Source organism: Camelus dromedarius, chromosome 6, assembly GCF_036321535.1.
Source record: "Camelus dromedarius isolate mCamDro1 chromosome 6, mCamDro1.pat, whole genome shotgun sequence".
Lineage (NCBI taxonomy): Eukaryota > Metazoa > Chordata > Mammalia > Artiodactyla > Camelidae > Camelus > Camelus dromedarius.
The window spans coordinates 47,991,836-48,018,359 of NC_087441.1; the positions used below are offsets into that span (position 1 = coordinate 47,991,836).

The 26,524-nt window shown below is 35.8% G+C and overlaps 1 protein-coding gene across 1 annotated transcript in view; it reads right to left on the bottom strand.

Moving 5' to 3' along the window:
- The window catches only part of LIN28B (lin-28 homolog B), a 101,587-nt gene that overhangs the window by 40,789 nt on the left and 34,274 nt on the right, over positions 1-26,524 (bottom strand). Inside the window, exons 3-4 of the mRNA XM_064487121.1 lie at positions 7,710-7,894; positions 4,783-4,863 (exon numbers count right to left, since the gene is read on the bottom strand). Coding sequence (XP_064343191.1) covers positions 4,783-4,863; positions 7,710-7,894 — 266 coding nt within the window. The remainder of the gene's footprint in view (positions 1-4,782; positions 4,864-7,709; positions 7,895-26,524) is intronic.

A 26,524-nucleotide genomic window follows, 5' to 3' on the forward strand; every position in this document is an offset into this window, starting at 1 on the left:
TGGAAGAATTAACATTGTTAAAATGATCACACTAACCAAGACAATCTACAGATTCAAGACAATCTACAGATTAATTCAATGCAATCTCTACCAAAATACCACTAGCATTTTTCACAGAACTAGAACAAATAATTTTAAATTTTGTATGGAAACACAAAGACCCTGATTACTCAACACAATCTTGAGAAAGAAGAACAGAGCTGGAGTTATTATGCTTCCTAGACCTCAGACAATACTACAAAGCTAGAGTAATCAAAATAGTATAGTAATGGCACAAAACAGGCACATACATCAATGGAACAGAACAGAAAGTCCAGAAATAAACCTACACACTTATGGTCAATTAATGTATGACAAAGAACGTAACAATACAAATAGGGGAAACACAGTCTCTTCAATAAGTGGTGCTGGGAAAACTGGACAGTTACATGTAAAAAAATGAAATTGGAACATTTTCTCACACTATATACAAAAGCAAACTCAAATGGATTAAAGATCCAAATGTAAGACTGGAAACCACAAAGCTTCATGGGCAGAACACTCTTTGACATATTTCTGGATCTGTCTCCTAAGGCAAAGGAAACAAAAGCAAAAATAAACAAATGGACCTAATTAAACTTATAAGCTTTTGCACAATAAGAGAAACCACAACAAAACAAAAAGACAATCTACTGAACAGGACAAAAATATTTGCAAATGATATGAACAATAGGGGTTAATATCCAAAATATATAAATAATTCATAAAACTCAATATTTAAAAAACAAAAACAAAAACTGGGCAACAGACCTGAATAGACATTTTTCCAAAGACATACAGATGACCAAAAGGCACATGAAAAGATGCTCAACACTGATAATCTTCAGAAATATGCAAATAAAAACCACGAGTTACCACCTCACACCTGTCAGAATGGCTATCATCAAAAAGACCATAAATAACAAATGTTGGTGAGAATGTGGAGAAAAGAGAATCCTTGTACACTGTTGGCAGAAGTGTAAATTGCCGCCGCCACTGTGGAAAACAGTATGGAGGGGCCTCAAAAAACTAAAAATAAAACTACCATATGACCCAGCAATTTCACTCCTGGGTGTGTATCTGAAGAAAACAAAAACACTAATTCAAAGAGATAATGCACCACAGTGTTCACAGCAGCATTATTTACAACAGCTAAGATATGGAAGCAACCCAAGTTTTCACCAATGGAAGAATGGATAAAGAAGGTGTGATATATAAAAATACATACACATACACAATGAAATACTACTCAGCCATAAAAAGGATTAAAAGTTTGCCATTTGCAGCAACATGGATAGACTTGGAGAATATCATGCTTAGTGAAAAAATTCAGACAGAGAAAGACAAATACTGTATGTTATCATGTATACATGGACTCTAAAAAATTAAAACAAATGAATAAATATAACAAAATAGAAATAGATTCACAGACATAGAAAACTAACTAGTGGTTACCAGTGGGGAGAGGGAAGGGGGAGGAAAAAGATAGGTGTAGGGAATTAAGAGTTACAAATTACTATTTATAAAATAAACAGCACAGGGAATACAGCCAATATTTTATAATAACTTTAAGTGGAGTAAATCTATAAAAAATTTGAATCTGTATATTGCATACCTGAAAATAATATTGTAAATCAACTATGCCACAATTTAAAAAAAAGGAAAAATAATTTAAGACGGGCAGAGAAACTAAGTAGGCATTTTTCCAAAAAGGACATATAAAAAACCAACACAAACCTGAAACGTTGCTCAACATCACTAATCATCAAGGAAATGCAAACAAAAATCATAGCAAGAGATTACCTCATACATGTTAGAATGGCTATTATCGATAAGACCATAAATAACAAGTGTTGGCAATGATGTTGAGAAAAGGGAACTCTTGTGCATTTTTGGTAAACAAGTAAATTGATGCAGCCACTATGGAAAATACTATGGAGGTTCCTCAAAATATTAAAAATAGGGCTACCATATTATCCAGTAATTTAACTTCTAGTTATTTATCTGAAGAAAATGAAAACAGTAACTTGAAAAGATACATGCACCCCCATGTTCACTGCAACATTATTTACAACAGCCAAGATATGGAAACAACCTAAGTGTTCATTAATGGATGAATGGATAAAGAAAATGTGCCATGTATTTATGATAGACTATTATTCAGCCATAAAAAAGAATGAAATCTAGCCCTTTATTACAACATGGATCGACTTTGAGGGCATCGTTAGAAGTAAAATAGGTCAGACAAATAAAGACAAATACTGTATGATCTCCCTTATATGTAGAATCTGAAAACAAAAACAAAAATCAAGCTCTTATATACAGAGAACAGATTGGTTGTTGTCACAGGAAACTGGTGGAAACTTTAACATAGAGTAGCATTAGATTCCTATAAGGAAGTATTGTTTATTTTGGTATGGGTGATATTACAGTGCTATGCATCTGTAATATACTTTAAAGCTTTAAATAGTTTCCACAAAAATGTTTGTAATTATTGAAATATAAGATGTGAGTATACACAGGTATTGATCATACTATTTTTCCTACTTTTTTTTTATTTTGAAAATTCTCACAATAAAAAGTAAAAATAAAATAAAATAAAATGGAAGGAATTAATAAGCATAATCACAAAAAGCATTAGGAAAAAAAAAGTACAACAGAAATAAATCCAAGAGCTGGTTCTTTGAAATACAATACAATTTCTAATCAAAAAGAAATGTAAGAAAAAATTGGCAATGAAAAATAACTGGAAAATCCAGAGTATTTAAAAAATTTTGAGGCTACTTTATATAATCATGCTACTAAACATGAAAATCTGGATCAAAGTATAATTTTATTTTCATTCTTAAAACTGTCAGGAAGTACACATGGTTAATAACTACGGAATAAATCCAGAAAGTTACCAAAGATCTCTGAAGCCTTTTAAATACTTAGGGAGCAAATCAATGCCTTGGTAACTGTTTCAGCCATCAGTTAACACTTTCACATCTTGTTTTCTCATTGTTCCAGTTTCTATACAGGAGTCTCTATGCTTATTTCAGTATTTTATTACAGTGTCTCTTTCATTTTATGAAAATAAATGGCATATGTAAAACAGGAACTGCTAACCTTAGTGACAAAAATTACAGACATCCTGAACTTACTTGAAAATCAGATACCAAATGTGCAAAGGCTTTCTATCACAAAAGACACACAACAAACGTAAGCAGTTGGAGCAGTTACTCACCACCACTATCTTCTACCTTATCAGATCATTCCTTCTGGTACCCACCCCAACTACAGCAGTTCTTTGACTGCATTTGCAACCCACACACCATGAGCCTGACACTTATTCATGTCTTTAACCCTTACCTAGTTTATATGCTATGTCTGCATACATGCTCAGTGCTCTTGCTTCTCTCCCTTTGTCATTCTCAACTAGGAAAGCCCTAACACAGGTTAGATCCATCTTTCTGTCTACAGCCATGAAGTCAACAAAGGCTGGAGAAAACACACAATCATACTGACCGACTTGACTTTAAATTCTTGCCCACTAACCTGAAGTGGGTTTTTAAGATAGCCTGAAATTCTACCTTTTCCTCCTTAATGCATTCACTCTGCTATTTTCCTATTTTCTACCTTTTCCTTTCTTTTTAAATCCCCAAGCCTCCTCTTCTACCATCACTCAGTTGATGGCCTTGCTTCAAATTTCACTAAGAAAACATCATAAAAAGGTGAGAAATCTTACTTATCCCACCTTCACATCTACCTGCCCGTCGGTATCTGTACCTGTATGCTGTGCCTTACCTCCAGTTTTGAAGCATGAACCATCTGTACACATGCGGCTAGCTCTCTCAGTTGCTCTTTAAATCCCAATTCTCTCTCCCACTCAAAGAAATCACTCCAGCAATTGTCCTCCTCTCCTGCATGTTCAATCTTTCTTTTTCTGCTACACTTTTCCTGTTAACACATATACATGCTGTAGTTTCTTCCCCTTAGATACTGCTTCATTTTTCTGCTCCCATTTATAGGAAAACAAAAAATTGTCTATACTCACTATCTGCACTTCCTCTCTTTTCCTTCTCTGTTGAGCACAAATCCACTTGGGCTTTTACCCCCACCAGTGCACTGATTCTGATCTTGCCAACCTCACCAACAACTTCCTTGTTGCTAAATGGTCAAGACCTGTTACTGGATCATTTTCACCACAAGCACCATTTAACACATTGGATATCCTCTCTTTCTTGAAATACTTCTTTCCTTCACTTTTGAAACAAAACCCACTCTTGGCTCTCCTCTCATTTCCTCCTTACTTGGTAGTGCCTCCTACTAATCCTCCTAATCTTTTTGATCCCTAATGCTGGAATGGCCCAGGGCGCAGTCCTCTTGCCCTTTCTATGTATACTCACTCTGATGGTGATCTCATTCAGTCTTCTGGCTGTAAATATCATCTTTTTTGCTGATTACTGCCAAATTCTCATCTCCAGTCCTGGAACTCCATACTCATGCATCCATCCCATTAAGCTACATTTCCACTTGGATGTCTATCTGATTTTCTGCTCCTTCCCTAGTCTTCTTCATCTTGGTAAATGGTCCCTCCATCTTTCTGGTTGCTCAGGCCAAACAAATCTTGGAGTCATCCTGAACACTTGATTTTCTACAGTCTACATCTGATCCAATAGTAAGTGCTATTGTCTCTACCTTTAAAACACTGCAGGGCTTTTGTTCACCACCTCTACTGCTACCATCCCAATGGGAACCACCATAATCTCTTTCCCGCATTACCGGAACTGCATCCTTAGCGGTCTCTCAGGTTCCATCCTTGCCTCTCCACTTTGTGTTGTCTTCACAGCTGCCAGAATGATACTTTAAGGAGATAAATCAGCTCATGTTACTTTTCAATATAAGATTTTCCAATGACTTCCCATTTTTCCCCAAATCAAAGTCCTTACAATGGTCGACAAGACCCTATATGAAGGAATGTCCTGCTATCTTACTTCCCTACCCTCAGCCTCCACAATCCTTCCTCTGCTGAGCCTAGTGCAGCACATGTGTAAAACATGCCAGAACTAGAGTTAAAGATTTTATCTAAAAGACATGAAAAAATAAAGGGTTTTGTTTTCTTTTATTTTACTCTGCTTTACTTGAGTGTGTGTGTGTGTGTGTGTATGTGTGCGCGCATGTGTGTGTGTATGCTCTCTCTTTGGGAGCAAAAAAAATCACTTTAATAGGTAAGAATATCATTATACTTTCACACATTTTCGTGGACTTTCCTTTATACAAAATGAGCTCTTAAAAATCTAGATGAAAACTGAATTTCTTCTCTTACTACTGGCTTGTCAAATCAGTGTTAAAACGTGTACTAAGCATTAAATGCTGCAGAGGTAACTACTTAACAATCTGGAGAGGAAAGAAAAGCTCGATCCTTAGATTCCTCTCCTCAAAAATAAATTACATACAAAGAGAAGAGACAGTTAAATGTAAAAGATAAATTAGTAAAAATCATACAAGAAAAATATAGATGAATGCAGTATATTTTTAATTTGGCAGTTTGAAAAGGCAGATAGCAGTCAAGTCAGATAGCATTAAGGAGAGAGTAACAGATTTATCTGTATAAAAATTCAAAACTTCTATTTTTAAAAGTCACTATAATTAAAGCTAAAATATACTTCACAAGCTGAAAAATATCTTTCTCATCTATTTGAGACAAAGATTAACATGGTAAATATACAAAGAGAATGTGCGAAAATAGGGAATATATGTTGGTCTGCTCCCAGTTCCTGGCACAGAGCTCCTAAAACCCATGTAATTTCCTAAGTGATAAGAACACTAGGAACACCTCTTTCTCTAACATTGGTCTTTAACCTGTTCCTGAGACAGGGCTCCTGAAACCCTTGTGATTTCCCGGGTGATAGGAGGGTCTTCTGTTCTAATGAGGTGTCTCTGGGTGGGTTTCTGGATGGCTCCTGCATGAGGTCTGGTCACTGAAAAGACCATGCCATTAGAAGCTTGGATTTATCAGCCCCACCCCCAATTTTCTAGAGAGAAGGAAAGGGGCTGAAAATCAAGCCTATGTGATGAAGCCTCCTTAAAATCCCAAAAGTACGAGATCCAGAGAGTTTCCAGGTTGGCAAACACATCCATCCTGGGAGGGTGAAGTACCCCACCCCCATAAGTACAGAAGCTCCTGTGCTCAGGACCCTCCCAGACCTTGCCCTATGTATCTCTTCCTCTGGCTGTTCATCTGTATCCTTTATCTGGCTATTATATCCTTTAATAAGCTGGTAAGTGCAGTGTTTCCTTGAGTTCTGTGAGCCACTCTAGCAAACCTGAGGAGGGGGTTGTGGACACTTCTGATTTGTAGCCAACTTAGAAGTTGCAGGGGACTTGCAATTGGCATTTAAAGTGTGGTGGGAGCAGTCTTGTGGGACTGAGCCCTTAACCTGTAGAACCTGACACTATCTCCAGGTAGATAGTGTCAGAATTGAGTTAAATTATAGGACACCCAGCTGGCACTGTGGAGAACTGCTTTGTGTGGGGAAAAAACTCCACACATTTGGTGACCAGAAATGAAGTGTTCGGTGTAAAAGCAATGGAGACACAAAGGTAAGAAACATAATATGGCAGAACTGAGTTTTTCCTAGCATAGGAAAGAGGAAAACTGAGATGTTCTTCTAAAGAGAGAACTTAGAAATCAGTAATAGCAAATGAACATCTCAGTAGAAAAATAAGCAAAGGGCAAGAAACATGCAATTCATAGAAGAAAAAAATTAAAATTAAAACATATAAAAATAAATTTAACCTCTAATCAAAGGATGCAAAGAAAAAAAAATGAACTGCATTTCTTAACCTCTGTAATTGGAAAAGATTAAAAGATGACATTTTTCAACGAACAGTTTCACTTTTAAAGGGTTGTATATTGGCCCTAATCATTTCTGAAGAGCAATTTAAAAATAGATATCAAAATTTTCAAGGTGCATTGTTTTTGAACCAGATCTTTTGACTATTAGGTATTTATCCTTTAGGATATATTCAATTTTTCAAAAATGTACATATAAGGATTCTTACCATGGTGCTATTGATAAATTTAAAATATTGGAAATAGCCTAAATTTAACAATTAAATTAATTTAACATAGCCTTGTTTAAATTTTGGTACATTCCCACAGTGGGAATTTATGCAATGCTAAAGACTGACATGAAATATTCCATGATTTACCCTTAAGTGAGAAAAAAATGCAAGTTTCAAAAATTTTGCATATATATTATGATTCCCATTTATAGTTAGTATTTCCAGTGATTTTTTTTAATACTTGAATTTTATGTATATGAGTCATCTTTTAAAAACAGACAAAACAATAAATGTGTTTTCATTTGAAAAATAGGTAGGGGTGTTAAGATGTACAGAGGGGCACCTCTGCTGGGAACTTCAACTCCCCATTTTCGGTCTCTGACCTGTCTGGTGGAAGTGGTAGTCGGGGACTTTCCAGTGCTCAATGCTGAAGGCTCAGTTAAGTATAGTCTGCAGAGAATTCAAATTGCAAGATAGACTATATTTCTGATTAATTCTATTCAAATACTTAGTAGTAGCATTTTATTTTATTTTGGCTAGACTATCTAAAGTCCACTAACATAATAATAATGTAAATTAAACTTTCAGAAATGCTTTCCAAATACAATAAACTCACAAAACTAACAAAGTGAAATAATTACCTGTCTCCCTTTGGTTTTCTTTTTTGTAGTGTCTTCCCTTTGGGTCTTCTTTCACTTCCTAAACAGGGGCTCCCACCAGGTCCTGTTACCCGTATTGATTCAAGGCCTTTGGAAGATTTTTTAAATGTGAATTCCACTGGTTCTCCTTCTTTTAGGCTTCTGAATCCTTCCATGAATAATTTGCTCTGAGAAGAGCAGGGGAGGGAGGGAGAGAGAAAGAAAGATCATCATTATTAATACATTATAAATTATCTCTATGATTTAAGATTAACATAGCAACATATTCATTTACTAAGTATAATTTTTTTTTAAGTTCAGCAAAAGGCATACTATTTAAAAGTTTCCTGTTGTAATAGTGGCAGTGGGAGAATAAACTAATAACACATTTTAAGGCAATTTGGCAACACTTAAAAAATTTAAATGTGTTTATTTTTTGATTCAGCAACTCTACTTCAAGGACTCTCCTATGGACATACTCACACAATTTCCCCCCTACCCCCACCCAAAACCTGTATCAAAATTCACTACAGCACTGCTTCTGATAGAAAAATTACAGCTACCCTAATGTCTATCAATGGGAAAGTGATTAAATTATAGTAGTTATAAAATGTAGCATTATTGAGCTATTAAAAGATCTGTATGTATTAGCATGGGGAAGATAAACGTAATACAGTTGAGTAAAAAACTGAAGAGTAAAGAACAGTGTGTCTATCATAACATCATCTATGTAGATAAGTTTTTAAAAGATACACGTTTACTTGTAGAGGCATGCAGTCTGGAACAATAGACAGCATATCATAAACAGTCATTTTCTCCAGGGAAAATGGGAGGCTTTTGGATACACACATTATTGTATTGTTTGAACTTCTTATAATTTGAAAGGAAACATTTTTTTATAATTTGAAAGGTACTTGATAATGACCAAAAAAAGTTTCCTGATTGGAAAAATCTAACTTTGGTTACAAACATTAATTGGCCCTTTTGATCTAACTCTTTTCATCAAAGTGAATGTACCAATTCAAAAATATACTAAAATCACTAAATCATTCATTTTATTTATTTCTTCAAATCCCTCTGTGTACATTTTACAGATCTAATTTTAAGTTCCATGTAGCTTTTAAAGATTTTTCTGAATTTGGGGGTAAAAGGAAGCACATCAGAATATGGTAGGTCGAGACCTTGGTTCAAGTCTAGTTCTTTAAGTAAATAGCTATGCAGTTTTGAATGAGCCATTTCTCTCTTTTCTGTTTATCTGTCAATTTAAGGGATTTGAGTTTCCCCCCATGTGTTCTGAGAAACAATGGTTCTGAAAAAGATTCCATGAAAAAAGGATCTGGGGGTCAGATAAGGTTGTAAATTGCTATACGTAGTTTCCCCTTAGTTGATTTGTATTAACATATTAAAGTCTCTGAGTTTCCATACCCTCCCCCACCTCCACAGAAATAAAAATCTTGTTTAACTGTGCTTAACCCGGCAATTTCCCAATCTAATTGATCCCAGAGCCCTTTCTTTAAACTACAGATGACTAGCATACTTCGGGAAATGCTGGACCAGGAAATCTTCACTCCTCCCAAGTCCATGACTCTGAAGGCAGCTAAATAATTACAGGTAACCAAACAGTTATATGGAACAGATAAAAACAACACTTCAAATTTCAATGCAAAAGGAAGCTATTCATTGTGAAAGCAATACAAAACATGAAGACAGGGTTTTTAACCAGTTCCTAGTGCAGCTTATCTCACACTGTGACTTCATGTGGAAGTGTAATTTGGCAGCAACTTTTCTGCTCTCTGATGCTATGTAGAAATCAGAAAAAAAAAAAATCACAACTGCCTACTCTTTAAAATTAAAAAAATATAGTTTTTAAAGCTTTATATATTTCCAAATCTATTTTTTTCCCCAAGCTTTCCCCTCACTAATTATAAATAGTCCTTTACTTTCATTTCCTTTCTCACTTCCCACTCAAGAAAGTGCAGATGATCAAACCAGATGAAGTGGAGCAGAGGTCAACTACTGCAATTAAGAGAAGGAAGGGATAGCAGCTTTAATTAGAGCTATCATATGCTCATGTTATTTTCTATAATCAAAATTCTATCACTTCCTGATAGCTTTTAGTGTATGGGTATACATAATTTGATTTCATTTTCTACTATTATAATTTTTGATGGGTATCATTTATAAGTGAGCTGTTTTTCCATATCTAAAGTAAAATTCTACTCTTCCTAAGGACCACTGAGTTTTGGCTACTCTTCAAGATATTCTGAAAGAATACTTTTTTTTTCATTCTATCATACATTCTCCTCCAAATGAGTACATAAGGCAATTCAGATTCATAATAATTGATAAAAATAATAGTAATATCCCTAAGAAACTATAGTGGCTTTGAAAGAAAGACAAGAATTCACAGAGACTGTTCTATCTTTGCTATTACACTGAAATTGCTGTTAAATAAATGGGAAAGATTTGTTGAAAGATGAGGAATTGGCTAATTTTATTTCTTCACAAAAATCAACTTCTTCCCTTGCCTTGTCATTTTTCATTAAAGGTGCCTCCATTTTCCCAGTTACACTGGTTCTAATCCTTAGTTTTACCCAAACCATGTATTGAAGTGTGTGCATTCTTACTTCATAACGTCTTTCATTTGCTCCAACCATTTCATTGGATTGCCACTGCCCTACTTCTGGTGCCAGCTATTTCCCTCCTGGATGAGTAAAAGTTTCTTCACTGCTGTTTCAGCATCAAGTCTCCTCCCTACTCCATAGCATCTTCCACATCTGCGTATTTTCTCTGAATAAATCTCTGCCTGTTAGTCTCCTGTCTAAAAAAGCTACAATACTTCTCTTAAATTGTAGGTGAGACCACTCATAATGTTACCTCTACTCATATTTTCCACTTCCTTTTCCAACACCCTAAAACACAACTCCTCCACTAATAAGGCTGGCTGACTTGTACTTCCCTGAACAAGTGCACTCTTGTTCTCTGCACTCCAGCTTATGCTGGTGGGGATGCTCTCTTTTAGGCACAGCTGTCTATCAAAATCTTACTGAAGATTCAAGCCATAATTCATATAACCCTTTATGCAATCACCCTCAATTGCCCAAGTTGGAAATTCTCTCCTGTTCATTTAAGTGATTCTCCTACACAGTTTTTACAGTACACCCCTGTGTAATGCAGACATCTGTGCATGCCCTACTTCTATTTGCTCTTTTGGGTTTATCTTCTCCTGAAGGCCAGGCACTGTGATATATATCTTAGAATTTCCTAAAGGATTAAACTAATGCCTGCAAACTACCATCATTCAGTAAGTGTTTAAAAGAATTCAAGGTTTTGCACCAGTAAGAACCTTAATGGTTATTTGGTCCAACTCCCACTTGAAAAAAGGTGGACTGAATTCTAAGGTGTTAAGTGAATTGCTCATGCAAAGTCACACTTCCTGCTCCTACTGCTGCTACATAAAATAACTTCTCTTATCTTTAGTGTCAAGGTGACACTGCGCATGGTACCTCTGGAATAAAATGCTGATAGTATTATAATGGCTCATGGTAATAACGTTGTTCTCTGACTCCATTCAGAAGTTAATATGGATCTGGGATCTGTTTTTCTTGTTCTTCCTTCTTCCCATATTCTCTAATCATTCTCATTGATATGGCTCACAAAATGATGTTCTGCCTCTGTGAACCAAGAATGCAGGTTTATGTAGATTTTTGTTCAATCTACATGCAAGACCTCCATAAGGCAAGACTTTTTGGTGTTTGGGATTACACTGTCATCTGTGACATCTGTTTGGACAAAATAGATGTTTATTTTCTATTGGACAGAATCACAGTTATTGAGTGAATAAATAAACAAATGAATGAAGAATCATTTAGAAGAAGCTGCTGACATGCCTGCTGAGATATCAGGCACTTACAAAGGGGACAGGCCAATTTTGAATGTGCACATATTCAGTTAACTTATCTAACACCTTTAATTTGTGTTCCTCTTCCTCCAACCAAAGAAGGTTCCCCTTTCACCCACTTCCTTTTATTCCAAATTTTAAAATTCATTTTGGCACAAGTTTATTTCAGAATTATAAAAATACTCGCTCTCAGTTTCCTTGCTATACCTCCCTTCCCCCCCCCCAGTCATTTAAAAATGACTTTCAAAGAATGACATGCACATGGAGTCAAATGGGAGTCGTTCAAATACTATATTTTATTTGTCAAGTATTTCTACCCAAGGTTCCACTTAGTAAGAGGATCACTTATCTCCTTTGGCACCTGATTTTTCTCTCCAGCTGGACTGAGAAGGCAGTAAAGTGTTCCTACAGTTTTATTCTTGATTCTCCTTAGAAGTAAGAGTGTATTTTCTTCTCCAGGAAGCAGAAGCTGACTTCCAATTCAAGATGGCACGCTGAATAAACGTGTTTCATGCTACTCTTTAAAAGATATCAAAATGATAGTAAGATAGTCAAAATGAATAGATTCACAATAAGGAAGAGCATAAGAGGGGTGCCATCATTGGGAAGCAGAATTAAAGAAGTTTCTGGAAGTTAGAGAGACTGCTGGCTGATTAACTGAGTTGAAGGAGCCATATGTTAGCAAAACTAATAAAAGGAGCTGCAGCACAAGTAGGAACCAGCATTCCTAACAGAACTCACAGACTGTGCTGAGACACTACATGTGTAATGAAAGCAAGGGAGAGCAGTGGGCTTGAAAACAGAAGGATTAATGGAAAATTTGCATGTGGACTAGATACCCATTTCATTTTCCCACCTATAGATGTGAAAACAGGCAAACAATACCCCAACACAAATAACGTGAGGCCCTTCTCTTAAGAGACTGAAGGAAATATCTGGGCAACTTGTGAAATATTGGATCCTGCACACAAACCTCTACTCATGCTAACAATTAGGAGCCCGCTAGTGCAAGTGCTGTTTCCCTACCCACTCAGCCTTAAATCATTCCTACCCTTCGTTCTTACCCCTCATTCATATATCTGAAGGGTCAACCAAGAATCACAAAACATGCAGCATAATGAAGAAAGGCCGAGATAAATGAGGGAACAAAAGAAACTTTATACACCATCTAATTAGAGTATCTCTACAGATATTTGAGATAATATAATATCAATAAAACAAAAACAAAAACAACCAGAGAATTTAAAAAATCCTCTCAGAAAGTTAATAGTGATCATTGAAATTAAGTGGGTTAGAAACAAAAGTTTAGAAAATCTCTTGGGACACAGGGTAAACAGACTTCCCAAAATGAAATATATGAGAGAAAAGAGAAGAACAGAGTATGACTCCAAAAGGACAAACAGCAAAACCTGGACTAGAGCTCCTGAGAAAGAGAATACAGAAAATGAAGGAAGATAAATAATGAAATGAATAGTGTGAGAAAATTTCCCAGAGCTAAAGGGAATACCAAGGAGAGGTCTATACTGAATGGAGTATATTTTATGGAATATATATTATGTATGGAAGCTTTTACACATGAGGTACGTTTTTGAGTGCATGAAGAAAGAGATTTCAGTGGAGGTTGAAGACATTAATTCAAACTGAGCTAATGGTTTAACCACATGCTTGTAGAGCAGGACAGTTAATACATGTTTGGGCAAGGCAAGAAACTTACTTTAAGTGTATTAGTGGGTGACCATAAATGAGGCTGGAAAATGTACGTTGGAGCTGGCTAACGGAAATTTTTGATTGACACACTAAGCATTGTCTTCTGTATAAAATAAACACCTATTGATACTTTTTTGCTTTCACAAGCAGCAAGATCAAATCTGTGTTTTAAAAATATCTAATTTGTTTGGCAATACCATAGATGTCTGGAGACAGGAGGCGTGTGTGGGCAGGGATGCCTGTTACAAGGTAACTATCATGAAGTCTTAGTAAGAGGTGGTTACAACTAAACTAAAAAATGGAAGGAGGAACTGGTTTTGCAAAACACATTCTAAGTCATACATATTACCTGCTATAAAATATTGCTTGCCCCATGTGACAATTTATTGGTAAATGGGTAGTGATGTTGTACTAGTAATACAAGCATCTTTGCAAGACTCCTCCAAGTGCTTCACTCCAGAAAAGATCTAACACTAATTGGCTGGATGATGACAGCTCTTGACTTTCTCTAATTATAACAGCAGATTTAAGTGATTCACTTCACTGTTAAGCAGTACAATAAGAATTTAATGAAAAATTAAGTTGTAGAAGAATTACAGTTCAATAAAGCTGGGCGATAAAAGTATGCTAGAAAAAAAAAGATGTCTGGAATAACAGATAATATTAGTAGGCTGAAGAGTTAAAAATTCAAATATATTCCATTTCTTTTAAATAGTTCTATGAGGCAAAGACTTTTTTCTAAGGTATCAGTGGAAAAATATACAATTAGTACAGGGCAATTAACCTTTCTACAATATGCATAAGTCTTGGCCATTACTTAAGGACTATATGCTTTTGAAATACATGCCAAGATACTCTGGGAATCATTAAGCCTGAGGTACCTACAAGAACACAATAGAAATGTCACTAGACTAAGTATTAGGAGCTCTGGGATCTAGCCTTGGCTCCAGCAACAAATGTGTTGCACAACCATGGACAAATTGCTTACCATTGGGTGGGTCTCCCTCTTTTCTTTGTTATAGAACACAGCTCTCTTATCCTTTGTTAAAATATACTTTTTAAAGTATATGACTTCACTCTATGTAGACATATATCAAAATGAATGAGTAACAATTTTTTGACAATGCTGAAATTTCCTTTTATGTATTCTTACTTATTATTTCCCAATTTACTGAAGAGGAGCTAGCTTTTAGTTCTTACTTAACTAAAATCCCTTAAGAAACTAGAAGCTAAAGGAAATCTGGTGGCACTGTAGAAGCCAATGTTTACGAAGCTTTACCTAAATAGAGAAAATCCAGTTTAGCCCCAGTCAAATCACTAAATTTCACATAAACAGGATTTAAAATAATGAGATTTTTATTTCTACTTTTCTTGATATTAAAGTCAATCTTAACCAAATCCCATCATCTGGCCTGTACTTCAACACTGAGAAGAACACACTAAAACTGACAACACTACTGGAATGGTATTTAAAAAGGCGCAACAGAAAGCATGCAGGGATTAAAGCTGGATTTGAATACTGGTTTGAGTCCTAATCCTACTATTCACAACCTCAAACTGCATGACCACAGACATGTTTGAAAAAAAAAAAAAAAAAAGCCTGTGCCCCAGTTTCCTTATCTATCCAACTGGGGATAATAACATCTTCAGTGAACAAAAAATACCTTCTAGTTATTGTTAGATTCTAAAAAATTAATGTAAAATGCCTAGGACAATGCTTAGCAGACTGAAGAGCAGCTCAATACACGGCTTACACTATTTCTGTAAGAATCCAGTCTGCTCTTCTCTCTGCTAACACAGGTATGGGGGAGGTGAGAGGAAACAAACAGGTTCAAGAACCTACTCAAAAACAGGTACTGTCTGAATGCTTTCATTTGATCCAAACTACCCTTACTCCTGACCCTAACTTGGCAAATGTCTGCACATTACTGACTTTCAGTTTAAACATTATCTCATCTTCAAACCTCTTTATGTCATTCTTGAGCAAACACAGGTACTTCTTTTCAACTATACGTGGCATAGATCACCATTATAACACTTACCAGTCTGCCTTGCCATGTGTCTTGTTTTCTTCTAAGGCTACAAACTTCCCAAAAGGAAATATCACAATTTTTCATTTCCATCCCTACACCTAAAACCATCCCTGAAACACAGCAGGTGCTCAATATATATTCAAGGCAGAGGAGGAGAGTCAGGGTGGTGGGGAGTAAAGGCAACAGGGAGGGAAGAAGGACAAAGTAGCTGTGATTTTCTCTTTTAGATGAGGACACGAGAGACCCAAGGTCAAACCTGAGGAATGGTAGCGTCAGGACTCAAAGCCAGATCTTTTACACCAAAAGCCCTAGTATACTGTAAAGCCTAGTGTAACATTCTATAGGATGTTTCAGTTGGCCCTCAACACCACAGTCACAACATCAGGTTTAGAATATTGAAGCTTTAGCTGCTGGCAGGCTTCCCTACTCAACTCACCCAATCTTTTATTCCTTATTCTTTTGTTTGACTTTTTAAAATATTTCTGTGAAACTTCTTAGATGATATATTGAATTGTAAGAATTAGGTCCTTTTATTGTAGGACATTTTATTTTTATTGCCTCCCTTTGAAAACAAGAGGTACTTAATACATGATGGCTAAATAAAGAAATTATAAAAAATTCCTATCAAATCTAAGCTTCAGTGATATTCATGTTTCATCAAATTGAAAAAATTATAAATTTCTCTTACATATTAATGAATAATTATACATAATATATTATAATATATATTTAAATTAAGTATAGATAAATATACACATGCAAAAAAATTCTACATAGCTCTTATACTTTTACAAAAATTAACTCAACATGAATCAAAGACTTAAATTGAAAATGCAAAACTATAAAACTCCTAGAAGACACCATAGAAGAAAACCTAATAACCTTGGGTATGATGACGACTTTTCAAATACACCACCAAAGGCATGACCCCATGAAGAAAATAATTGATAACCTGGACTTCATTAAAATTAAAAACTTCTGCTCTGCAGAAAATAAAGTCAAGAAGATGAGTGGATAAGTCATAGACTGAGAAAAATATCTGTAAAAGACACATCTGATAAAGGACTGTTATTCAAATATACAAATAAGTCTTAAAACTCAACAATAAGAAAATGAACAACTCAATTTAAAAATGGGCCAAAGATCTCAATAAACATCTCACTAAAGAAGATGTATAGATGGCAAATACACATATGAAAAGATGTTCCACATCATATGTCATGGGGGAAATGTAAATTAAAATGAGATATGATTATACACCTATTAGAATGGCCAAAATCTGGAACAGTGACAACACCAAATGCTGTTGAAGATATGAAGCAACAGGAAATTTTATTCATTGCTGATGGGAACACAAAATGATGCAGTGACTTTGGAAGATAGTTTGGCAATTTCTTAACAAACCTAAGCATACTCCTACCATACAATCCAGCAACTGCATTCACACCTTGGTATCTACTCAAAGAAGTTGAAAACTTATGTCCACATAAAAACCTGCATAGCAATTTTACTCATAACTGATAAAATTAGGAAGCAATCAAGATGTTCTTCAATAGGTGAATGGATAAATAAACTGTGGTACATCCAGACAATGGAATCTTATTCATCACTGAAAAGAAATGAGCTTTTAAGCCATGGAGATATGGAAAAACCTTGATGCATATTACTAAGTGAAAGAAGGCAATATGAAAAGGTTACATACTGTATGATTCCAATTATATGACTTTGTGGAAAAAGCGTAACTATGGAGACAGTAAAAAGATGAGTGGTTTCCAAGGGTCTAGGGAAGAAGAGGGATGAATAGGTAGAGCACACGGATTTTTAGGGGAGTGAAAATACTCTGCATGATACTGTAACAATGGATATATATCATTATTCATTTGACCAAACTCACAGAATGTACAATACCAAGAGTGAATCCTAAGATAAATTATGGACCTTGGGTGATTATGATGCATCGCTGTAGGTTCAACAATTGTAACAAATGAACCACTCTGAACTATAAAGAACTATAAAGGGTCTCTGATTTTACCTCAAATGCAAGTCAAAAATTAGCCTGCTAGAATTTCACACATGCTGGTTGAAGGCAAAGATTCAGAGATAAAGAAAAGTTTGTTATTTGGAGCAATAGCAGTAACCAGAGTATCAGCACTTTTATGCTGGTTCTACAAGCCCCTAGTCCCACAAGGAAAAGTCAAATACAACTTACATACAGTGGGTTGGATTATAAGAGAGGAACACTGAGTTTAGGGAACCTGAATTTTTATAATGGGCAGTAAGCACCGTCCTATACTCTAGAAGGAAACACTAGCTCTATGTTCCAAGGCTGTCTGTTATATAAACATTTAAAGGAGTGTCAGTTCCTCATGCACAAAACGGGCAGCCAACTGGGAGACCCAGGGAAAACTGCCTCCCACCAATACCAAGTGAAAGCAGCTTTATACAAAGAATACAGATTGCAATTCCATTTATATGAATTTTCTAGGATAAACAAAACTAATCTATGATAGGAAAAAGCTAGAATACTTGTTGCCTGTGGATGGATGGGTGACTGACTAGGAAGCCTGACTAGGAAGGACATGAGAAATCTTTGTGGAGTGATGATAATGTTCAATGTCTTGAGAGTGGTTCAGGCTACAAAAGTCAAGTCATTTGTCAAAGTTATTGAATGGTGCACTTACAGGTTGTGCATTTCATTGTATATCAATTTTACCTCAAAAAAGATATTGAACTCTACTTAACGATATGTATGCTGAAGGATTTAGGGGGGAGTGTACTGATGCTTGTAACTTCTTTTGAAATGCATCAAAAAGACAGATTACTGATCCACATTGATAGATGTATAGTTACGTGAAAAACCAAGTATAGGAAAATGTTAATTATACAATCTAGAGGATGGATATAATGGTTCACTGTTGGCCTAATGTAAACTGTGGACTTTGGTTGATAATAATGTGTCTATGTTGGTCCAGCGATTGTACCAAATATGCCACACTGATGAGGGATGTTGAGGGTTGGGGAGTGTATATGTGTGGGTGGGGAGGGCTATGTGCAAACTCTGCATTTTCTCAATTCTGCTGTGAACCTGAAACTGCTCTAAAAAAAAAAAGTCTATTAATTAAGAAATAAAAAATTTAAAAAATGATTCACTGTTAAAAGTCTTTCAGTTTCTTTGTATGTATCAAATTCTTCATTTAAAAATTTTGTAAAAATACACCTTTGATAAAGAGATACTCTATGAGTGAGAGATATGTTGGCATAATTAAATTTTTAAAAAGGTATTAAGTTGAAATTTAAGTTATCATTATGATGTTTATAAAGTATTTAGTAAGACCAACATGGATATGGCTCTATACTGGACATTACCAACAAATTTCAGAAAATTAAATCTTCTAGTGACCTACAATCTGACATTTTGTATCATTTGTATGACTGGAAAAGGAGAGACACTGGAGGAGGTAGAGAGAGATACAGAGCCAGATATGAGTAAGAAGTAATGAATATAAACATGAATGGAGCTGAGAATAAATGAATATAAGGACTTTGGAATGAATTTGAAGATTTTCAGACTCTCCAATCTGTGCAGCTGGGCTGATCCGTGAATTTGAAAGGCAGCAGGAAGGTGATTTAGACAACACAGGAGAGCAAAGATCTTGAAACTAAAGAGAACAATACTATAGAGACCCTGCTCTCCTTTTGAGCATACTTTCTGAGGGGAATTACACTTGACCCTTTCCTCCAAGGCAGTTTCTGCCCTCTGCATGGAGCTGATTTGGCTTTGAGAAGAGTTTGATATTTACCCTTTATTACAATGATGGTTGACAGGGATGGGTAGCAGAGAAGATGAATCAATGAGAGGTGCCTCCACACTTTCCCCTTAGAACTGAGGAAAGAATTAGGAACTTCTCAAGCTGCACAGATATTAACAAAAACTCCAAACTTATCTTTTTGGCTTTATCCAATGCAGAAAAAATCAACTCAGCTTTCCACAACTACCTCTACTCACCCCCATCTGAGGCTCTTTGAAAGAGTGATTTTTAAGAGTGATTTTTTTTTCAAGCTTGCTACGTAAAAAACTCTGGAGTTTCGAGAAATGCTTCAGTGATTTTCTGATAATTGATGTGAATTTCTGTTTTTTAATATATTTTTAAGTATCTTAAGTTCTATAACATATAACAATCATATTATATACTCAAAATTAAATCAGTGGAATGCCTAACATTTTACTTGGTACCACTGGGTTTACATATTTTTGGGGTGTGGGGGAGTGTGAAGATTTCAGAAGTGTCTGCTGTTATCTTTCAGTGCATATGTTAAAAAGCTTGTGCTCTTGATTTAAAATAGTACAGCTCTGTATTGCTCTTTTATTAAAGTTTCTGGCTTGCTCATAATAGAACAGAAAAATCAAGCAAGTGCACTTACTGCTAGAATACACGTGATACACACAATTGTGTCAAGACCTGGACATACAGTGAGATTGTCAGCTATTTTTTAACAAGTGAACACATAACACGCTTTGTCATACCCACCTTAAGAGTTCTTCTTAGCTGAATATCAACATGTGTGTGATAGAAAATAAACGACTTTTAAAGCTAAAAGAATGATCTATTTCTTGTCTAAAAGCAGGATATTTAAAAAGAAATGTGTCTAGTCTTTAGACACTAGGCAAAGCAGTTTCCATTATCCTAACAACAACAAACTGTTCAGTTGTTTCCACTATGTGAACAGCGCCCAAAACTTTCCCATAAAATTATCATTCAAAGCCAAGCAAATTAGCTCACAGCGAAAAAAAAAGTGACAGTGAATATATGTATGTTCATGTGTAACTGAAAAATTGTGCTCTACACTGGAATTTGATACAACATTCTAAAACGACTATTACTCAATAAAAAAAGTTAAAAAAAAAAAAAAGGCAAGCAAATTATAACATTATTTGATGTTGGGGTTACTTCTTTTTGAAAATAAAACTTGTCCAAACACACATGGATTTCAAATAATGAAACCAAGCAGTTAAAACCTACTGATTTAGTGATGCATCATTACAATGTTACTGGGCTTACAAAGATAACATCAGTAATAAAATTAAAGCACAGTTTGAACATAAAGCCCCAAATAAAATAAATGTGAGTGAAATTTTAAACTGACTGAAGGGTACTAACATATTTGAGGTATTTTTAAAGTGACGACATAGAATAACTTACAATTTTTAAAAAGATATATTTAAAAATACACATATTTATTTTCAACCAATAAAGACTGTTTAGGTTAGCTGAGGGATCTAGTCATTTAAAACCTCCCAATTGTAGATAAACAGTAAGTTCATATTGTATAGCACAGGGAACTATATTCAATACCTTGTAGTAATCTATAATGAAAAAGAATATGAAAAGGAATATATGTATGTGTATGGATGACTAAAACACTATGCTGTATACCAGAAATTCATGCAACATTGTAAACTGACTATACTCCAATTAAAAAATATATATACAAAAAAAATTTTTTTAAGTGAGTTGTGATCATACCCCAAACCCAAAATGTGTCCTCATGAATTATGTTACAGGTTGGTAAGTGGGAGACACGGAAAATTATACTGGATGGCAATCCATGTGATGTGGTATCAAAGCATTTAGTAAAACTGTCCCATAACAGAACATCTTGGTCACTCTTACAAATGGACGATCAAGAATCACCAGACGCTTCAACAAGGGAGAAAGGAGGCAACACAAGCAAGCATAAAAAGAGTCTGGAGGAATTAGGGCAAGCAGGGAGAAGAAAGCCAAAAAACACTGCAGTTAACATCCTCAGGTAGATAAAAGATCATACAACATCATAAAACAAGTCAGGATTTTCCTGAAAACAAGAAAGAGCTCTTATAAAATTGAATATATCATTAGAGACACTAAAAGTTCAACAGAAGTATTAGAAAATTGATTAAATACCCCAAAAGGGAACAAAGATAAAAATGATGAACAATAAGAGTGAAAAGCTTAAAATCTGCATCCACCCATGGGAGTTACAGAAAAAAAGAACTAAGAAAGCTGAGGACTTTGAGAATAGTTCCAAGAACAAAAATGAGTTTTCATATTGAAAGGATCAAGTCATGAAAAAGATGAATTAAAAAACCCAGCATATCACTGTGAAATCTCAGAACAACCTAGAGTGGCAGGAAGCAAGGGACCTAAAAGTTTCTAGGGAGAAAGAAAAAGAAGGTGGAGTATTATAAAAAAGGAATAAGAATCAGAATGGCATCTGATCTGCAGCAGCAACACAGACTAGACGATAAATAGAATATTTGCAAATATGAGGGAAAAGTAGTTCCATATGAATTCTATACCTAGCCAAACTATCAGACACATGGAGTCTTGAAAACTCCACCTCCTTAGTACTCTTTCTTAGGAAGCAGTTTAAATATTTGTTCTATCCAGTCATGGGATAAAACTAAGAAAGATGAAGACATGAGATCCAGAAATAGTAAAGAGGCAAAAGAAATTTCCAAGATGAGAGTTAAAAAAAAAAAAAATCCACCAGCAAAAACATGGGGACAACAGCTATCCAGCAGGCCTGAACAGAGCAACAGAGTTTTTAGATTGAAGGTAAATCCAAGAGCAGATGCTCCAAGGAAAAAAAATGATACTGGCAGATGACTTGAGATGTATGAAGCTATAGGGTAGGTTTCCAGTTCTGTTGAAGATTTTGTAGACATGGTAATGATGTATATACAGAAAATTAAGCAAAAAAAGCAATTATTAACTCTAAAAAGTGTTTAAAAAGAGAAGAAAATCACAATATACTATGATCCTCTGTGAGTAACTTTAATGTACTATAATAAATTAATACTAAATATTTCTTTAGTCAAAAATTGTACCAAATTCTTTTTCTTTTTTAGAAGAACGCGGGAGGTAAAAAAGCTAAAAGTTCATCTTCTGCAATAGGAAGTCTACAGATAGTATCTGGAGAGAAAAAGAAATAGCAATATGAAACATGGCAGTAAATTCCAGAAGAAACAGCTAGACAATTTTATTTCTATTTCCTCCATAAAAAAAAGAAAGTGCTTTTCCTTTTTTCCTTCCAAGCCTTACAGAACTATTTGATCTTTTTTAACTACTTGGTTTTTAACTATTATTTTGATAAAGTTAAATTTCTTAAAAATCAATGATAAAGAGGGGGAGAAAGAAAGATCTTAACTCCCAAGTCCAATGCCTCCTCCTCCATTCTCCAGTCCTTGGTAAAGTGACCTCTGCCCCAAACTCTACAGAAATGCTCTCACTGCAAATCCAGTGGACTTTTCAATCTTCAGTTTTTATCATATTTGTCAGCTTTATAGCATTTGGCATGAATCACTCCCTCACTGCCCTTGGTATCCAAGACCATAAGGCCTAATTTTCTTCCTTATGCCTCTGGTCACTCTCCCTTAGTAACATACAGAAGCCCATCTTCCTTGACTTCTAAGTTATCATTGTTCCTAGAATTCCATCTTGGCCTTCTAACCACTGTATCTGGTTTCCGTGGGATACTTTCTGTATTCCCTTAATCTCAACTGCTACTTAGATAATAACTTCCATTTCAGTATCCCTAGCACAGACTACTTGACTGAGCTCCAGCTTCAAATACCCAACTGCTTACTATGTATTTCCACATGACTCTCCCTTTTTATGCCTAAAACGTAACTAACTCATATCCTCCACTAATAATAACAGCAAACACACATAGTGCTTACTTGCCAGGAACTATTCTAAGCATTTTACACACATTAACGCATGTGTAAACGAATCTAATGAAGGAAACGAAGGCACAAAGACACTAAAGTAACAAGCCCAGGACCACAAAGTTAATAAATGGCAAAGCTAGGGTTTTAGACCAGACAGTCTAGCTCCAAGGTATAGCCTCTTAGATACACACTATATTACGTCACCAGTCAAGGCAATGGTTTCCTTACCCAATGAAAAGTGACCATCATCCATCTAGTTGCTTTAGACAGAAACCTCCATCTCCCTCACCCCCACATCAATGGGTTGCCAAGTTCAATTCATACTGATTTTACGTCACCCCTTTACCCCCTTCCTCACATTTTCCTAATGCAAGTCTTCATCATATCTCATTTTAACTGGAATAATAGCTTCTCTTTGCTTTTAACCCATTCTCCCTGCTGCTTCTGGAGTGAACATCCCAAGGCACAGGTTTGCTCCATCTCTCTCCATACCTTCATGCTACTCTGCTCATATATACAGACTTACAACTTTGCAGTGTATCCCTGCACTGTTCAGCATGAAGTTTAAACCTGTTAGTCCTTTATTTTCTGGCCTCTGCTCATCTTCCAGGCTTAACGCTTACCATATTCTTCTATTCCTTCTCAATCCTTTACCTATTTATTTCACATCCCAGTGTCTGTGTGCACGCCGCTCACTCTGCCTGGTATATCCTTCCACTACACTCTTCTTGTCTACCTTGGTCAGGTCTCAGGTAGAGACCTTTCTGTTTTTGTAACACCTGGAACATGTCTATGACAGACTTTCCCATCTATGTGTCTTTCCCTCCGAACTGACTGCAAACTCCAAGAGATTTTGATATCAATTCATTTCACCCATCCCACAGGAAATGGAGACAAGCAGGTTATGCAATTTGCTCAAGGTCCCACAGCTAGTGATCAGGGGAAATGCTATTTAAATCCACACCTGCAAAAGTCCAAAGCTAATGAAGGTTTTTAGGCAGAAGGAGTGAACACAATGAAAGCAACACTTTAGGATAAGCTGCTACAATTTAAGACCAACAGAGTCCTTCTATTCCTGGGCAGTGGTTTAGCGGTTTCTACAGCTAACTGGTTATCTTAGAATGACTCTGAGTAAGGGCAGGGCTCCCTTGGCAGCCTCACTGGCACTTTCTCATTCTCTCTGTATAACCTCTTCCATTCAGAACCACAGGTCTTTTATAACAGTTGTATCTGAGGGAACAAAGTGCCCAGAATGAAATGTTGTAACAGAAGAGACTTTTAAAAATATTTTATTTAAAGCTACAATTTAGAGATAAAGAAATTAAATCTCAAGTTAACTTTGGAAAAATTAAAAGCCTGAAGTCTTATAACTAGTTAGCGGCAAAGCTGGGACAAGATCACGTTTCCCGTCTTCGGAGTTAGTGTTCTTTTTCGCTACCTACATGATGCTGTTTCCCACAAGCCCAACTTTATAGTATTTTACAGCATTAACACAGTGTATCTCTATTACTGATTAACTTGAATGAAACTCCCTCACAGTGAAGTTAGCTAACCCGACAATCAACTGTCATTATAATATCCTGTCAAAGTCACAACATCTGTCCAACCTGAAAAAAACACAATGATTTCTCTTCAATAAACCTACACTTTAAAAGCTATGGATAAGGGAAAATCAATGACTGCTTCAAAAGCTATATCCTCCAGAGGAGTGCTGACCCATAGTTTTATGCCAATGATAGAAATGCTCTGCATTTGAGCTGTCCAAGATGATAGCTGCTAACCAGCCACATGTGGCTACTGAGCACTTGACATACGGTTAGTATACCTAGGGTACCGAATATTTCACGATTTTTATTAACTTACATTTAAATAGCCATTCAGGCTAGTGACTACCGTCTTGGATGGTGTGGTTTTAGAGTTACATCATAGAGATCTGAGAGGTACTTTGCAAAGGAGGCTTGAAAATAGATCACATCTCTATACTATTCAGTACTATTAATGTAAAAGAATTAACATAGGTAATGACCATGAGATATGTTATTTTGAAATTTTTTAATTAACTGCATGACCACCTGACCACCTTCATTTTCCCACCTATGTATCAGAGAGCAGGATATTATGTGTCATTGGAGAAAATCTTAACGGCTGATGCAAGGTTGTGCAAAAAAATGAACAAACCCTCATCCCTTAAAAAAACCAGAGGATCTCTTCAAGCGGCCAGCCTGCTCCAGTGATCACAGAAGGGTCACAAAGCCCCAGGGGATCTTTCCAGGCATGAAACAAGTTCCACAACTCTGCTCTAATTCTTTCACTGGATAAATCACTGGATACATGTAAGGCAATGTTCCCGCTACGCCACATCACAATTTCTGTATTATTACAAATTGTCCCAAAGAATCAGACAGAAAAGAAAACGATGTAACTTTAAGCAAGGGCTTCATTAATTTCTGACTATGCTATGTATTTTATCCCTCCTCCCCTTTCTCTAATGTTTAAATACTTGCTAAAAAACACTAACTTTCAGCTAGGCATATGGATTTTTTTTTTTTAAGTCTCTCTCTCTCTTTTTTTAACCCCAACAGAGGAACTGGGGATTGAACCCAGGGCCTCATGCAAGTCAAGCGTGGATTCTGCCACTGAGCTATACATACCCCTCAACCCTCCTGGATATTTTTTTTAATATCAAGAAAATCTTGGAAAAGGGCTCATTTTATTCATAGGTCTATCATAATATTTCTTTTATTAGCTTATCATCTTCCAGTAATACTGTTTCAATTTGTATGATATTTTCACTAGCATGTTTACCCTATATATACATTCTCCTGTCTTCTTTATCCATTCACTCTGAATATTTCATTGCCCTTGCTAACAATTCTTCCGTTCTCTTAACACATGTCCCTTTTTCCCTTGGAATCTTGATAATTTTTTTTTCCCCTGAAACTCATAAAGCCTAAACAGCATTTTGGAAATGAACTATCTCCTGTTGAAAAAAAAGGCATATTCACAGAAATTATTGGTCTCTAAATGCACTCGGACCTCTCCCAGCTTTTTTACCTAGCTCTGTTAAGGCTCACAGGATCAGAGATAAGAGAGTATGTGGATGGCTCAGTACAATCAGTTACTACCATAAATAAGTCAAGCATAAATCTTGCTGACAGTGGGAAGTCTGGACCAGGAAATAATACCAAAAGAAATGCCATCTTCAAGCACAAAAAAACTGTGATTTGTGTATGTTCCAAGGGCAAATGATTTATATGTGTTTCAGAGCACAGCATGTAGACACTGTGCATATCCATATAAGTGTGGTGTTCAGCTTACTTTAAAACAAACATAGTAACTCAGGGCCAAGGCTACCACAGACAGGCTTCTAGAATGTTTTCGTAGCAATGGGCATCTGATTGACTTAGAAGATCCTCTTGTTTCCTTTCTGCATAAGATGGTGGCAATGAGTGAAGCAATGGCAGGA